The sequence below is a fragment of the Balaenoptera acutorostrata genome, chromosome 3, assembly GCF_949987535.1.
Source record: "Balaenoptera acutorostrata chromosome 3, mBalAcu1.1, whole genome shotgun sequence".
Classification (NCBI taxonomy): Eukaryota; Metazoa; Chordata; class Mammalia; order Artiodactyla; family Balaenopteridae; genus Balaenoptera; species Balaenoptera acutorostrata.
In genome coordinates this window covers 74396220-74411620 of record NC_080066.1, presented here as the reverse complement: position 1 = coordinate 74411620, position 15401 = coordinate 74396220, and the positions used below count along the sequence as shown (strand labels likewise).

Below are 15401 nucleotides of genomic sequence, written 5' to 3'. Positions count from 1 at the left end.
AAATTATATGCAAATGTTCACACTTAAAAAAAATTACACCCAAAGAATTTTTTTTTTTTAATTTCTGATGTGATAAGACCTTGTTTTGAATAGTAAGCATCCTACAAAGCATTCAGTAACACAGGGAAAAGCATGATTCCTAACTGGAAAGACAGTGCCGTGAGTTGTAATCTGGTTTTTGTAGCCAGTTGTGAGAGAAACGACCATTGTGCTTATCAGTTCTCAGCAAGGCGGTCCCTCAAAGGAGGTTTTCAAGGAGGGAGGTGGAAATCAGGGCAGTGGCCATCTCCTATGGGTGCCTTTGGCTCCTTCACTGTCAAGTCCATCAGGGGAAGGGGCCACAGGGATGTAATTCACAAAGAAAAAGGCCAGAAAGAGGACCACAGATGGAAGTATTCTTCCTCTGCTAGACACATGCCCAGGGACCTGTCTGGGAGGATGGGCCTGGTGGAGGCTGGGAAAGATACTGCAGGAAGGAGGCCAAAAGAGTGGGAGCAAAAGAAAAAGGAGTCGGTGCTAATTTTAGTCCGTGCATTCTTTAAAAAGGTTTCACCTGAAACCGAAACATGTCAGAGCTAAAGGGCCAGGAGGGTTGAGTTTGCTCTTGAAATTACAAACAGAAAATGTTTGTTTGATACCTGGAGAAGGGCAGCAAATTCCCCAAAGTCACATGGCGGAAAGGGCAGAGCAGGGACTGAAATCCAGTTGTCCATCTCCTGGTTGGGTGTCAAGGGAGGAGCTGGAAGCAGTACCGGCACTTGACACTTTATCTTTGATTTGTGTTTTTTATTTATATTGTAGGTTGTAGTCAGAAATGGCAGCTAGAATCTTTGTTAGAATTACGAGTGGAAAACAGGGTTCAGGCAGAGAAACAGACTGCAAGTCTGAACAACAGTTTTTAAAACCACAAAAAATATATGTAGTAATAGAAAGAAAAATGAAATTAATTGCTAATAGTTACTGAGCATTTACTATGAGTCAGTTATGCTCTGTGTATATTAATAATTTATTTATAACAGCCCTATCAGATATGTAGGAGGGAAGGTAGTTTCAGAAAAGGAATGAATTGACACAAACATTAGGTTCTCAGAATGTTACCAAGTCCAGGCTCGTACTGCTCTGCCACACGACAAGCCAGTAAATTGAGAGATGAGGTGTTGGGGCGGGGAATAGCGACTTTATTCGGAAAGCCAGCAGACCGAGAAGAGGGTGGACTCGTGTCCCAAAGAACCATCTTCCCTGAGTTAGGATTCAGCCTCCTTTAATACTAAAAGGGGAGGGGGTGTGGTTGGCTGCTGCAAACTTCTTGGTTCCGGGATCCTTTGTTCTTGCAGCTGTCCACAGTAGGTCTGCAGGTCACAATGTTCCTATAAACCTCCAACCAGACACATGTTATTCTCTGTTCTGCAACTTTTTATCTCTATATGAATGGAAAAGTGTTATACCTTTAAAGGTCAGAGCCTTGACAGTGGGCTAGCCTGTATACTTCAGGCTATAGGCAACATTCTTGTAGCAAAAGCAATAGAATACAAAGGTTAAAGTAAAAGAAACAGATCCAATATGGAGTCAGATTTGTCCCTATTACAAGAATCCCTGAAAGGCCAAAAGACAAAATAAAAATGAGGAAAGGCCTCCCCTTTTCTGTCCCCCTTTCCACTCTCCTTCCCCCTTTCTATCAGCACAAGAGGAGTCTCAAATGCTCTCCCGAGCGTGGGAAGCAGGCAGCCAGGGAGTCAGCCCGAAGTGTGGCCTTTCCCAAGAGGGATCTCGCCAGACCTCTAACTTTTTAAAAGAGGAGCTCTGGAGAAGATCACCAAACAAGAAAAATATCAGCAAAAGGGTGCTTAGACTTTTCTCAAAGCTACCGAAAAGACAAGGCTGGAGTCTGCTAGACAGTCCTGGAAGGACAATTGCTGAGAGCTACAAGTGACCTGGCCAATAGTCTTTTCTAGTGGAGGGGACCAGGGAAAGAGCGTTGTACAGGGGATGAGAAGATGGATTCAGCTCTCAGAGGCTGCGGCTGACACCTTCATTAAGCAGGGCAGACTGTTAGTTTGCACATCTGTGACATTATTTTGTTAAGAGAGCCTCTTAGTAAAATGCTGCTGTGTTTTGCATCTGTATATGCATGAGTCAGTGTCAGAGACTATGAGTGCCAGTTGAGGGATACAGATAGGGCGTACAATTAACAACCCACAGCATTCCACAGGGCAGGAGCCAGTGCTTTGATGTGTGTGTCCAATCGTCCCCAGGAATCAGGAATGGAAAGTTACTGATGGGGACACTTACTCCATGCATCTCCCCTTCTCTTACTATGTAAATTGTCATCTGGCTGAACTCCGGTACTCAGAGACTCATCTTAAATGGATACATTCTCTCAACAAACCTTTATCACATGGGCTTCTCTACCTAACGTTGTGCTCCAGAGACATAAGTTGGATGAAACACAGTCCGTGCCCTGGAGGAGATTGCAGGCTGGTAGGATTCAGCTGACTGGTGTGTCTGTTCTCCTGAGTCCAGACCAGCACTCCCCCCATGGTAGCCCATACCACCTGCATCTTCCACCAGATCATCGGTGATCTGAGCAAGGAAGGGCTGTCCATTCAGCAGCCCATTGAGTGAAAGCATTTCCTTACATTCAGATGCCATGGTCTCCAGATTCTTCCCCAGGGTCCCCTTGCAGCAGCTCCAACTTACTGTTCTTCTCCTCAATCTCCCAGCTACAGTGGGGTTTGTTCTACTAACAATTCCTGCATTTTAATTGTGATCCTTTTATTCAGGGAAGTCCTTCAAAGACCAAGCCAATTCCATTTCTCTCCTTTTTTGCAGCGTGGTTAAGCGCATGTCCTCCCTTCTCTCACTACGCTCACACCCCTCTCCCAGATTCCATCCTGTACGCTGGTGGGAGCTGAAGCCAATGGGAATTTGGACTGGGGTGCCGTGGCTTTTCACCAAGTCTCCTTGGCTTGGGGAGATCCCATTTTCTCAGGCTAGAAGTTGTATGGTATGAGGAAACATCAACATTATGTCTAATTTCAGCAGGAGAGATAGAGTGGGCGTTTAGTCTTAATGGTAAACCTGGCCCACAGAACGGTACCAGTCCTGCAGGTAGAAGGCAGATCTCATCATGGAACTCTGCCCAACTGCAGCATCTAAATGTTTGCCCTCCATCACAGTCAACTTTATTAAGCCTTTTTCTTGGGAAACTCTCTCATACTTTTTAATCAGAGGAAATGTCTCTCAGAGATAAGGCTTCCTGCCATGCCCATTTTAAAGTCTAGAGATCTTATGGAAAGAAAAAGAAAAATTCATCAAAGGGCATTACAGCACTTGTCATTGCAGGAAAAATCTGTGGGTGTCAGAAATATTTCCAAGTTGAGTATGTATTTCAAACATGTGTTTTAAAAAAAAAAAAAAAAACCCAGCCAGGGTAGTGAAAGACATGGGAGAGCCCTTTTCAATCGGTGCTAATGAGATATTCTTTCAGATCTATCCATGCTTAGAGTTAGCACTTAGTTTTTGGGAAATTCCATTTTTGTGCATTTTAAAATTTGGGAAATCAGAAACCTGCTGTGAAGTGGACTCAACCTTGGAACCCATAGCATAGCTGAGGCCCCCTGCACCTGCTGCAAGGGTCTGGGAGACATTGGGAGCCAACACGGGCCTCCATTTCCTCATCTGCAAAATGAGGAGGAGCTCCCTTTGGACTCAGAAACTCTGTGATTTCCCCAGTGCCTTAATCTGTTATATGCTTGACTTTCTTTTGCAGAACGAATTTCCAGAAAAGCTCTTAATTCAAGGTCATTGAGTATACCTATCACAACCCAATGCCATTTCTTGTGGCTTATGTATAACAGTTCCTTTTATGCCAGAGTGTCTTAAAATGAGTCGTTTTATGTTTCAGTGAACAAATTTTGTATTCCACCGCTATCAACAAGCTTCCCCACCCCATAATAAGGAATCCAAAATTAATCTATTGGAACAGAATCCATATCTGTCCTAAATGCTCCTAGAGCAAGACTGTGTCAGAAATAGGAAAGAAATACTGCTTCTGTCTCAGAACATCTCAAATGCTGCTGTCATTCTTCAGATCCACTAGATGTGCATGGAAATGTTTTTCTGATAACATGGGTTATAAAAACAAAAGCAGGAATGGTCACATCTTGAACCAGGAGAGATGCCATAAGGAATAGGGAACTGGAAAAGCATTGTATCCGTGTATCCATCCCGTCTGATGGTTCATATGGGCCCATTAGTGAGCCGACTTTGAGCCTCCAGCATGAAGTCGTTCCTCACTGATGCCCAAAGTGGTGCCTCATCTAGGAAAAACATATCATGATGGAGGCAGAGAAGTTTAGGTTTAGATCTGGTCTAGATTCTTCATGCTGCCACATGATCTTGGCCCAATACTCCACCTCCCTAAGGTTCCCATTATAAATATAAGGATAAAGATAACTACTGTATATGATTTTTACTCTCTTTTTTGGTGAGGATTAAACAAGTTAATGCACGTGGAAGTGCCTGACAAAATACCTGCATATAGTAGGCGCCCTTAAAAACGTATCGCTGTTGTACAACATTGGGAATGTACTTAATGCCACTGAATCGTATACTTAAAATTGGTTCAAAGGGTAAATTTTGTGTTATATATATTTTACCAACACACACAAAGAAAAGTATTGCTATACCTGACCATCATCTCTTAACGCCTGAAAGGTACCAGCCACATCTTCAGCATTCTGTGACCGAAGGGGCACTTAACCATACTGGCTTAGATTCACAGAGCAATATTGCTGGAGGGGACCTTGGCGGTCGTCTAGTCTGACTACCCCGTATTGTGATGTTCCGTCCCACCCAGCCTGGGACCAGGGTCTTTACACTTGCCCAACTTCCCAAAAAGTTGATTCTTTTGTTGATGTTGATTCTTTTCAACATCCCAGGCGTTTGGCAGCAGGGGGCCTGGTGATGGTGTATTTAGAGCAGAGCCCTAAGGGCCTGATAGCACCTGTGCAGTGGGGGGGAGCCAGTGTTCTTCCCCAGGTGGAGCCGTGCCTCGGGTTTCCAAGGGGTAAGCTCCACCTTGATGTCGCATTGCCCCAATTTCTTTTCCACCACTGGTGATCTCTGGTTGGCATGTGGCTCTCTGCTCAGCCACAGAAATGCAAATGCTGTTTCACTTTTGTTTTCACCCAAGAGCAATAAGGTTTTTCACAGCTAATAGCCATCTTTCGTTTTTTCAGCCCATTTTTCTGAGCCTTGAGTTGTGGGAGAGTGTGCCACCACCCGCTCTTTGGATTTCAATTATTGATTATTTTGATTTGGGTTATTGATGCTAATGGAACCCTTCGAATGCATTTTATTCCCAGTGAATTTATGTCTTTTTAAAGATTCTGGTCTGGAAAAATAGTCTGTCTTTGAATTTCCTGATTTGAACTTTGTAAGGCATCTCAATGCTGGCAGTTTTTATCTTTTAGAGAAGGGTGGGAGGGGAGGCAGCAGATGGAGAGGCGAACAGCCAGCTTCAGCCTTTCTACCCTGGGTGTGGGTTGTGGATAAAAAGCCACGCACGGAGGAAGAGCCAGGTGACCAAGAAGTAAGTCATTTGGCAGAAAGCGCCCTTTGGGGATACGAATTGCATGTGATGCTGTTTTCTTTTGGTTATAGCAAGCGGATGAGACCCTGGATTTTGAAGAACAGATCTTGGAAGCTGCTAAATCCATTGCTGCTGCCACAAGTGCCCTGGTCAAATCGGCCTCGGCAGCCCAGAGGGAGCTGGTGGCCCAAGGAAAGGTGTGTAAACCCCACTGGCCAAGTGGTGGAAAGTTCACACAGCAAGAGCCTCTGAGGGCTAAGAAAAAGGCGATACCGCTTGCGTCCTGACCAAGGAAGCCGTGCCGCCCCTTCCCTCCCTGACTTGCCCGGCTTTGCCCATCTCACTGGATACTCTGTTTGCTTCAGCCTGACAGACAGAATGAAGGGTTTAGCTTCCAGGCCTCTCATCTGCTTCTTGTCAAGGAGAGCTCCCACTCCAGGCAGCCATCAGGGCCTGAACAAGACATTTATTTTCCCCGCTGTACATTAGGCTATTTAAAGCCGTAAACTCATATTTTCCTGGTGGATGGCTATATAAGCACCGTAGTCAGGGGCTTTATAATACCATGTCCAACTCCAGTGACTCCCTTCCTTTTCTTAGGACTGTTGAGCTGAATGCCGTCCCAACTCTGCAGTTAGCATTTTCCTTAGCCCTTTGGTCAAAAGGCCGGTCTGGTTTTAAAGCTGAGATTTCTTCAACCTGCTTCATCTCTAGGCACCCATTCCATCTGCATTAGCATGAAAGCCTAGTTCTTTTTCAGTGATCCAAAGGATTAATAGTACATTAGACTAATCCTGGATGTGAAAAGGCCTTCCAATTTAAAATATTCCGTGTGTCCTATTATTCCCATACAACGTGGAACCACCCCATCCAAGTTACATCTTGCAGAGAAGCCTCTCAATCATAGAGACACCACGGAAATCCTGCCAGGTTTGGGAAATTTGGTCACTGTAACCGTCAGTCACTTATATTTGATGTTAAAAGGCCTTCGCTCTCAGTGTACAGATGACGGATGTGATTGTGTCTTTTTGGTTGTTTTTGTTTTTATCATTTTTTTTTAATATTTATTTTATTTATTTATTTACTTTGTTGCACTGGGTGTTAGTTGCGTAGGCAGGCTCCTTAGTTGCGGCACATGGGCTCCTTAGTTGTGGCATGTGAACTTTTAGTTGCGGCATGCGCGTGGGATCTAGTTCCCTGACCAGAGATCAAACTGGGCCTCCAGCATTGTGATCGTGGAGCCTTAACCACTGCACCACCAAGGAAGTCCCATTGACCTAAGAACTTGTGATACAGACAGTTATGCGCAGCTGGTGGCCTTCCGTCTTCCTCCATGAAGTCTCTTGTGAGCTTAGCTGTGCCTTAATCCAAACTACATCCACTGGTTCCTCTTTCTAAACCATTGTGTATCCAATGTTGATGTATGTACATCTCCCCAACCAGCATGAATCTGTCCCTTTATGCTTCTCATTTTTCCCCTGTAGATCTAGCAGAGTGTCGACCTCAATCACCTAGGACTTGTTGACTAGTCGATACGTAAAGACCAAAAATGGATCATTGAGAAGAACATCCTACCTAAAACTTTCGGTTTATTTGCACATTGATTAAAGAGCCATCTACGTGCTGGACACATTGCTAGACACTAGAGAATCAAACTTGAATATGGCCAAGCCCCTGTCCTCCAAGGAACTTATGCGTTCAAGCATTTAAAAAGTTGGTAACGGAGGTTCAGCTGGACCTGGGGAACTATAGATGATATGCAGGACGTTGGGGCCTTACCTGACCTTCAGCACTCCCTGATGTGCTGACAGAGCTCCAGTTTCATATGCAAATTTAGATACTCATCTCTTTTTTTTTTCCCCCACACACACACACACACACACACACACTGTATTTTATTTTTACAAGAGATAAATAGACACCATGCATTGTACATGGATGACCACAACAGAAGCAACAATGATTGCAATTACCAAACACAAAACACACTCATACTATGTCATAATATTGACATTCAGTCCAGTAATCCTCCACTGTAACAGCTCCTTTACTTTGCAGTGAAAATTGGTTTGTATATTTTTTGCCTCTGAGTCCTTGTGGGATTTTTTTTTATTATTATTCAAACAGAAAGTCACAAAAATTATAATCATCCTCATCAGTTCACTCAGTCCCATGTAATTAATTTTTTTTTCATCTTGATCTTTTGTTAGCACTTTTATGAATTCATCAGTTTTCCATTAGAGTTCTGAAAGGGCTTATTCATTCAGTTCAGCAGTACAGTCAGTTACCAGAAACCTGTACTTGTCAGAGTCTTTTCCATGAATTCCTTGAAGATGAAACCCTTTTATAGGAACATATTTGCAAAAGCATCAGAGTATACCCAGAACTGCCTGTAAATGACAAAAGACTTAAAAATGACCACAGTTAAAGATTTGATGAAAGTTCATAATCAATTGACAAGGAAATTTAGTTATTTCTGAGATATACATTTTAAAGTAATAACTAGAATTATGACTTATAACATTATACCAGAACATATAAGATTTTTAGAAATTTCATGTAATGTCTGAAACATTTATATTAACATATTTCCATACAAATAACCCAATGAATAGATACTCATCTCTTACCTCTCCAGGCACCTCCCACACGTGTAAAGGTGTTTCCTCCTGTAGCCCCCTCTACATCTGGTCAGAAAATGTTTCACTGTTGCGACAATTCCTAAATAGAAACGGGGATCATCTTACTTCCAGCTTCTTACTTCTCTCCCCACCCCTGAAAAAAATGGTCTGTATTTCCTTAAGGCGAGGATCTGTGCTCAATTGTACGGAAAGAGACGCACCCCCTTTTTTAACATCATCTGCCAGAAAGTCACAGCATGGTTTCCAGGGTCAGGAATCAGGAGAGATTTAAGCTTCCCTCACCTCTTGAATGAAGAGGCCTCAGGGGCTCCCGTGTTGGAGATGGAGAAAGGTCAGCAGAGGAAATAGGCGTGTCAAGATAGCCCCATCCATCATTCCTGAGCCGTTTTCCCAGAAACGCGGTACCTGGCAGCGAAATGGAGGTCGTTGAGAGCGTTTCCGGTCGCCTCCTTGTGGCCCAGGTGGAAACCGGTCAGGACGTGCAGTCTTGGAGCTGCCGGGGTCCTGCATGGGAAAAGGTGCTCCATTCTCCTGCCGGTGCTGTTGGCAAGAGTCCCAGGGAGGTGCTGCATGTCTGATGGGGTGCTTTTCTCTCCAAATCCAGGGCAAGGTAGGGTTTGGGGGCTGCAGGTCACCCTGTGCCTTCCCTCTCTCATTGCTACTTTTCATACTCCACTCTAGGTGGGCTCCATCCCCGCCAACGCCGCAGATGACGGACAGTGGTCACAGGGCCTGATTTCTGCCGTGAGTTGCCCCCGCCTCCTTCCCCGTTGGCTTTTTAGATCCCCTGAGGGAGGTTTGGGGCTCAAGTCACTTCTCTGTTGACTGTCCCCAGGCCCGGATGGTGGCAGCTGCGACCAGCAGTCTCTGCGAGGCGGCTAATGCCTCTGTGCAGGGGCACGCCAGTGAGGAGAAGCTCATCTCATCCGCCAAGCAGGTCGCCGCCTCCACGGCTCAGCTGCTCGTGGCCTGCAAGGTGAAGGCTGATCAGGATTCAGAGGCCATGAGGCGGCTACAGGTAATGGTCACTGATGCTGGTGGGAAAATACTCCTGTTGGAGCGGGTAAGTGTCACCAAAGGCGGCAGTCTCGCTTCCTTGGCATGACCCACCAGGCCTTCCATCAGCCAGCTCTGTCCCACATTTCTCATCTCCTGCCATGTGCAGCCATGCATCCTACCCCTGCAACGCCACCAAACTGACGTTCTCCATGCGTGCCTCCTGGTCTCATGCCTTGGGGGCCTCCTCCCCACCAGCCCAACCTTGGTGAACTCCTACTCGTCCTTCATGACTCATCTCCAAAGCCACCTCTTCTGGGAAACCCTCCTTGAATCCCAGACCTTGAGCAGTCAGTCCCTCTTCTGCCCTGCCATAGCCTTTGGGCAGACCACTCTTGCAGTTCCTGTCACCCAGTACCACCACATTTATCTTTAGTCCACCTTTGACAAGGCTGTGAGCTTCTTAGGTGCAGGTACCAGATCTTTATCTTTGTGTCTCTCACTCCTAAGATGGTACCTGTTTCAGTGGAGGCTCTCATTCAGTGTTTGCTTAAGAAGGGAGCAAAAGGACTGAGGAATTTATATGAGATGCTGCTAAGGTTTCCCAGAGCCCAGAGAACACACTTAGGAAGGTGTCACTTGAGTTCTGCCCAGTGGATCTAAGTTTTCCTGATTGTGTATTTTAAGCACAGTGAAAGAAATGTTGGAATGAAAAAAATCACATAGCTTCACCATCCTCACATGTCCAGTGCTATTTTTTTCTCTTCCTGTTTTTATCTTACACAAAATACTTTTGTCTAGTTGTCATCCTAACAGAGACATTCTGCATTTTTTTCACTTCACATTTTATCATACTTTTTCTTTTCCTTGAAGAAAAGGCTTCATAATGGCCCTGTGCAAAGCTATCTGGTTCATTCTTCATGAGTCTCATTTTTAATGATTGCATGATATTATATCAACTGATTATGCCAGAATTTCTCTATATGTTGGACATATTTGTTTCCAATTTTCTAGATGTTTGTTACTATAATAAATGTTGTAATACAGATTGTTTATGTTGCTAAAAATGTTTATGTAAGATCATAAATGGCAGAAATATTTGAACAATTCCACTGAGACTCAGGACTCCCGTCGTATTTCCTAAGTTGTAAAGTGCATGGCCATTGTTTGGTCCTCCTGTGTCTGTCTCTCTCTGACCCACCTCCCTCACCTTCATTTTTCTCCTGGCATAAACCCAGGGGAAAACGGGGAGCTGCATGTTTGTGAATGTGCGATTCATGGGTTTGGGGGACACTCCTTTGGAAAACATCCTGAGTTAAGAGAGACCTGGGTTCAAGACCTGCCTCTACTATGTACAAAGTGCATAATCTTATACAAATCATTCAAAACCTTTCAGGCCTTAGTTGCCACGTCTGTAAAATGAGGATGGAGATGCCTGCACTGGCTCTTACGAGGGTCAGAAATGTGAAAGTGCTTTTGTAAGTCCTAAGGATTTACACAGATACAACCCAGCATCACTCTTATTATCATCATTACTGATTTATCTGGATGCTGCAATGTTGTGCGAATCCCTTACAGTGACCCCAGAGGTTCTCTGGGGCTACACAGACCTATGTTCAAATCGCAGCTCTATAACTTACCAGCTGCAGGATCTTAGATTAGTTATTCAACCTCACTTTCTACGTAGAAAAGTGGGCTAATGATTTCTGACCTCATAAAACTGTTTTGAGAATAAGCATATGATGACTGCTTGTCAAGCGCTAATGGGCCTCCCCTTCCCTTCTTGCGCGAGCCCTCGTGGTCCCCCCTTGGCCACTTTAGATCACCAACCCGATGAGCCAGTTAACTTTGAATGAGAAAACTCTCAACTTTCTGATGGCTCACCCCCAAGAACAAGTCCTTGACGCTGAGGGGGCTGGGCAAGGACTGTGGGAGATGTAACGAAGCCTTGACCACCGTGAAAAGGAAATTCCAGACCTCAGGTGACAGAGGTCAAGTCCCCTGAGCCATGCTTTTTGAGCATTGAGAGTAAACCAGCGGGGGCTGTAGCCCTTGCTGAAGATCTGGGCTGCACGTGGACCAGCTCTTCTGCAGTGTGTCTGGCACTCGCCCCATCCTTGACCGTGAGGCATAAAGCCGGCTGTGACTCTAAAAGCACATCCGTAAAGGCCCTAGTTACTGTGGGGCTCCCATTCCTTCTGTGCAGGGGTAGGTTGTGCTTTCATAGCCCTTCATTCCCTCCGAAAGCATTCAGCGAGCCCCAGCCCTGCGCAGCCACTGTGCCCGGCGCTGGGGATGCAGAGACTGAAGTCACAGCCCCTGCCTCCAAGTTGCTCATTGTCCAGGAGGAAGACAGGCAACCACAAGTGTGGTAAAGGCTGCAAAGAAGCCAGCAGGGAGCTTTCCAGCAGCACCTGGGAGGGTGTGGGTAAGGCCGAGACGGACAGAGCGATCTCTGAGCCAAGTCCTCCAGTATGCCTCAGTAGGATGGGGCAGGGGGAGGTGGCTTTCCAACCAAGGGGGCAGCCCCTGAGCAAGTTTCTGTTAACGCACATATCATAGTGCTATAATCGTGTATTCACATAATTGTAATTCCCCAGAGATGTGCGTGTTCCCTGGGAGCCAGGAAATGTGTCTCATTAACCTGTGAGTGAGCTAAGGTTAGGTAGGTGCCAGTGTTGGTAGAATCAACGGATGGATGGACAAATGGATACTACCTAGAGAGAGATTCTGTGTTATTTACAATTGGATGATAAATCAATTCATAGTCTCATGAACTGTGCCTCCGTGTCTGTCTCACTGAATCCAAATGCTGTTTCTAACGATATAATGTGTGTTTTGTCTCCTCTCCAGGCAGCAGGAAACGCTGTGAAAAGAGCCTCAGACAATCTTGTGCGTGCAGCCCAGAAGGCAGCATTTGGCAAAGCTGATGACGATGATGTTGTAGTGAAAACAAAGTTTGTAGGGGGCATTGCTCAGGTTTGTGATTAAACCCAGTGTTTACTCCCAAGATGAGCATGATCTTATAACAGAGGCACGAAATAACAGTGGCTTAAACAAGATGGAAGTTTATTTCTCCCTGGTGAGAGACAGTCTCGGGTGTAAGCAGTCTAGGGATGGCATGGAGGCTGCTTTGTGACTGAGACCCAGACCCCATCTGCCTACTGCTCCACCATCCCTGAGAGGTTGCCTTGGCAACGTCTTGGTCTAAGATGGCTTGGTAACCACCTCAGTTTTCCAGCCAGCATGAAGACGGAAAGTTAGGGCGGGCATGACTCTGAAGTTGTCCGCATCACTTGCTCTCACATGTCAACGCTTCACCACATGGCCAGCCTAGCTGCAAAGGAGGCAGGGAAATGGAGTATTCTTTTCTGAGTAGCAGTGTGCCTACCTAAAAAATCAGGGATTCTGTTACAGAAAAGGGAGAGGAGAGAATTGGAGGATAGCGATATTATCATTTAAATAAAATGATGCATTTGGAGCTGCTACTCACTCCAGATTTTTGGCCCTAGAGAAAGAATGAATGATGACCCTCTCCCAGAAGTTTTACAAGTGTGGATGAGAATCTGACTTATGCAGGCCTGCATTCTTGTGAATGAGAGTGGGGTGGAAAGGTCAGGAAACCACGCTTGCAGTTTGGGATGTGTTCATGTAAATCCTTTATATGAGATTGGTTTTCCAGCAGGAGCACTGAGGCCCTGTGGCTGAACTTACTCATTCCCATGCCTTTCTTAGCTCTTCCTGAACCACTCCCTGTGTTTGGAAATACACAGGATGCATTTTTACCAGAATCTGCTTCTTGATACACTAGTTCCATGAGAAGTTCCATGAAGAAGGGTCTCTGATCAAACAGTTCTGGGAATCACTGACTTCTGTACTCCCTCCTCAGATATCACAATGCTCGTGAGTCTAGCAAGACTCTGAAAAGACCTTTGCTTTTCAGAAATCTATTTGACTTTCTTGAGCACAGACTTACCCTTTCCCCTTTATACCTATTAACTAATATTCCTCAGATCACACCTTAGAAGCATGAAGTAAATATATGAAAGCCGTCTAGTAGTTAAGGAATCCAGCTTTATCTTCGAGAATACCTGGGCCGGGTTCTGCTCCACCAGATGGGCCCCTTCAGGAAAGTGGACCCACATCTCTGAGATTCAGCTTTCTCATTGGAAAAATGGGACATTCGATAGGCCATACTTCACAGTGTTGCCATGAAGATGATGGGACACTCCGTGTGAAGTGCTTAACACCAGAGCCTGGTGCATCCCAGGGACGCAGTATATATTTGCTGTTAAATCAGTGGCCAGAAGTCAGCTTATTGTCTTGGATCACTGGTCCTCAAAACCTGAACCGTGGCACAGAGGCTGGTCTCCAGAGCTAAGAATACTTAGTCCCGGGACACTGCTGTGTCCCACTGTAGCAGAGGCTGTGGGAGCTCATGAGGCAAGCAGTGGAGGGGAGGGCAGTTTCCTAAAAAGTTTCAGATCCATCCAGCTTGTTGCTTTGCTTCTAGATCATCGCCGCCCAGGAGGAAATGCTGAAGAAAGAGCGAGAACTGGAAGAAGCAAGGAAAAAACTAGCCCAGATCCGCCAACAGCAGTATAAATTCCTACCCACCGAGCTGAGGGAGGACGAAGGCTAAGGCCAGAGCCAAGAGGGCGCACCCCAGGGGCCGGCCGCGTGAGAACTGGATGGACAGCGGTCCTGAGGGGCCGGGTGCCACCCTGGTACTGCCCACCTCCCCCTGGGGTGAGCCGGGAGCCCTGAGCTCTCCTGCTCGCTCCTCTGTCTTGTCGGGCACCAGCTGCATGATGGTGATGTCACGCGGTACAGTGTGTTCCACCCACAGCTCCTCTGCCACCTCCCCCAACCCCGCCTCACTGTATCTCAGGAGAGAGGGGGCGCGGGTTCATGGACTGGTACCAAAAAGGAGGAGTCAGTATTACATCGTCCTCAGACACTCGCGCTTCTGTTGGTCCTTCTCTGGGCCTGCTGTGAAATCTTAATAGGAAAAAAAAAAAAAAATCAAACAGCTCGGGGGAAATCCTTGATGCCATAGCTACTCAAAGATACTCTTCTCCCTCTCAGGAGAAGATGGACGCTGGAGTTGGACACGGTGAATAAAGGCCAGAAACATAAACCAGTGTGGACTCCAGGAGGGCAACTCGGGTCCTCCTGCTGTGTCTCAAGCACTGGCTCACCCAGAGGGTGAAGAATTCCTGCTCCTGTTTGCACGCTTTCTTGCCTCAGTGTGTAAGCTCGTTGTACAATCTAGACCCAACTTGTATTCTGTGGCCCAGAAAATCGAATGATTATTTTTTTTTTCCTCCATAATCCAAAGGGGCAGAGGTATGGGGGACTGGCAGGGCTCAGTGAGCAGGGGCTGTAATAAAATGTGTGGGCTCCTTACTCTGTAGAGGCTGTTTGAGTTCATACAAATTCATCCACACAAACCCAGGTCCCCCAGGTGACAGTCAGTACAACAGCCCACCTTAGGCATTCGAAGTGGGGATTCAGCTCCAATAAAGCAATTCCTTGGTGACCTCATCTTTAGGTTCCACATCAGCTTCTCTGCTCTCAAAATGATCAGAATTCAAGATCCTATTTAAAAATCTGTCATCCGTCCTCCAACCCGTGATGGATGTTCTCTCTATGTCCTAATTGTCCCAAAATCTAGATGCATTTTAACATCATTACAAACCTTTAACAAGATAGTTTTGCTAATTAGCCCATCTTAGAGGTGAAGACATATCGTATTTTCAGAGTCTGTCTTCTGTACGCTACGGTTCAAGAATTACAGTTCGAGAGTTCCCCCCCCTCCTCTCCTTTCTCTTTTCGGAGCCCTCTCCTTAGAAGGGCATTTTAAGATGTTGAACTTAACTTTAATCTGAGCCTTTCCCCAAGACAGTACATGAAGGATGAATGACCTGTCGGATAGATCCTAATGCCAGGTAGCACTTGTCTTTGAAAAACAATTCATCGGGGGAAGACAATGGTGACAGAGGTACGTGGTTTTTGAAAGCTGCTAACTGTTGAACTCCACTTCTCCGCAGTAATGTGGTATCACATCTCATATTTCATTCACAGTATAGTTTGAATATTCCACCCAGGGGAAAAGTTGATGCTTTGGTCCACAAAAAGTATCACCTGTAGACCTTGCCCCATGGTCC

The 15401-nt window shown here is 45.8% G+C and overlaps 1 protein-coding gene across 8 annotated transcripts in view; it reads left to right on the top strand.

Moving 5' to 3' along the window:
- TLN2 (talin 2) overlaps window positions 1–14640 on the top strand; it is a 446766-nt gene extending 432126 nt beyond the window's left edge. For all 8 annotated transcript variants that reach the window (XM_057543407.1, XM_057543408.1, XM_057543401.1 and 5 more), the window contains 5 exons: window positions 5665–5790; window positions 8917–8979; window positions 9071–9253; window positions 12085–12210; window positions 13745–14640. In XM_057543407.1, coding sequence (XP_057399390.1) covers window positions 5665–5790; window positions 8917–8979; window positions 9071–9253; window positions 12085–12210; window positions 13745–13873 — 627 coding nt within the window. In that variant the 3' untranslated portion in view covers window positions 13874–14640. The remainder of the gene's footprint in view (window positions 1–5664; window positions 5791–8916; window positions 8980–9070; window positions 9254–12084; window positions 12211–13744) is intronic.
- Window positions 14641–15401: the final 761 nt, after the last annotated feature.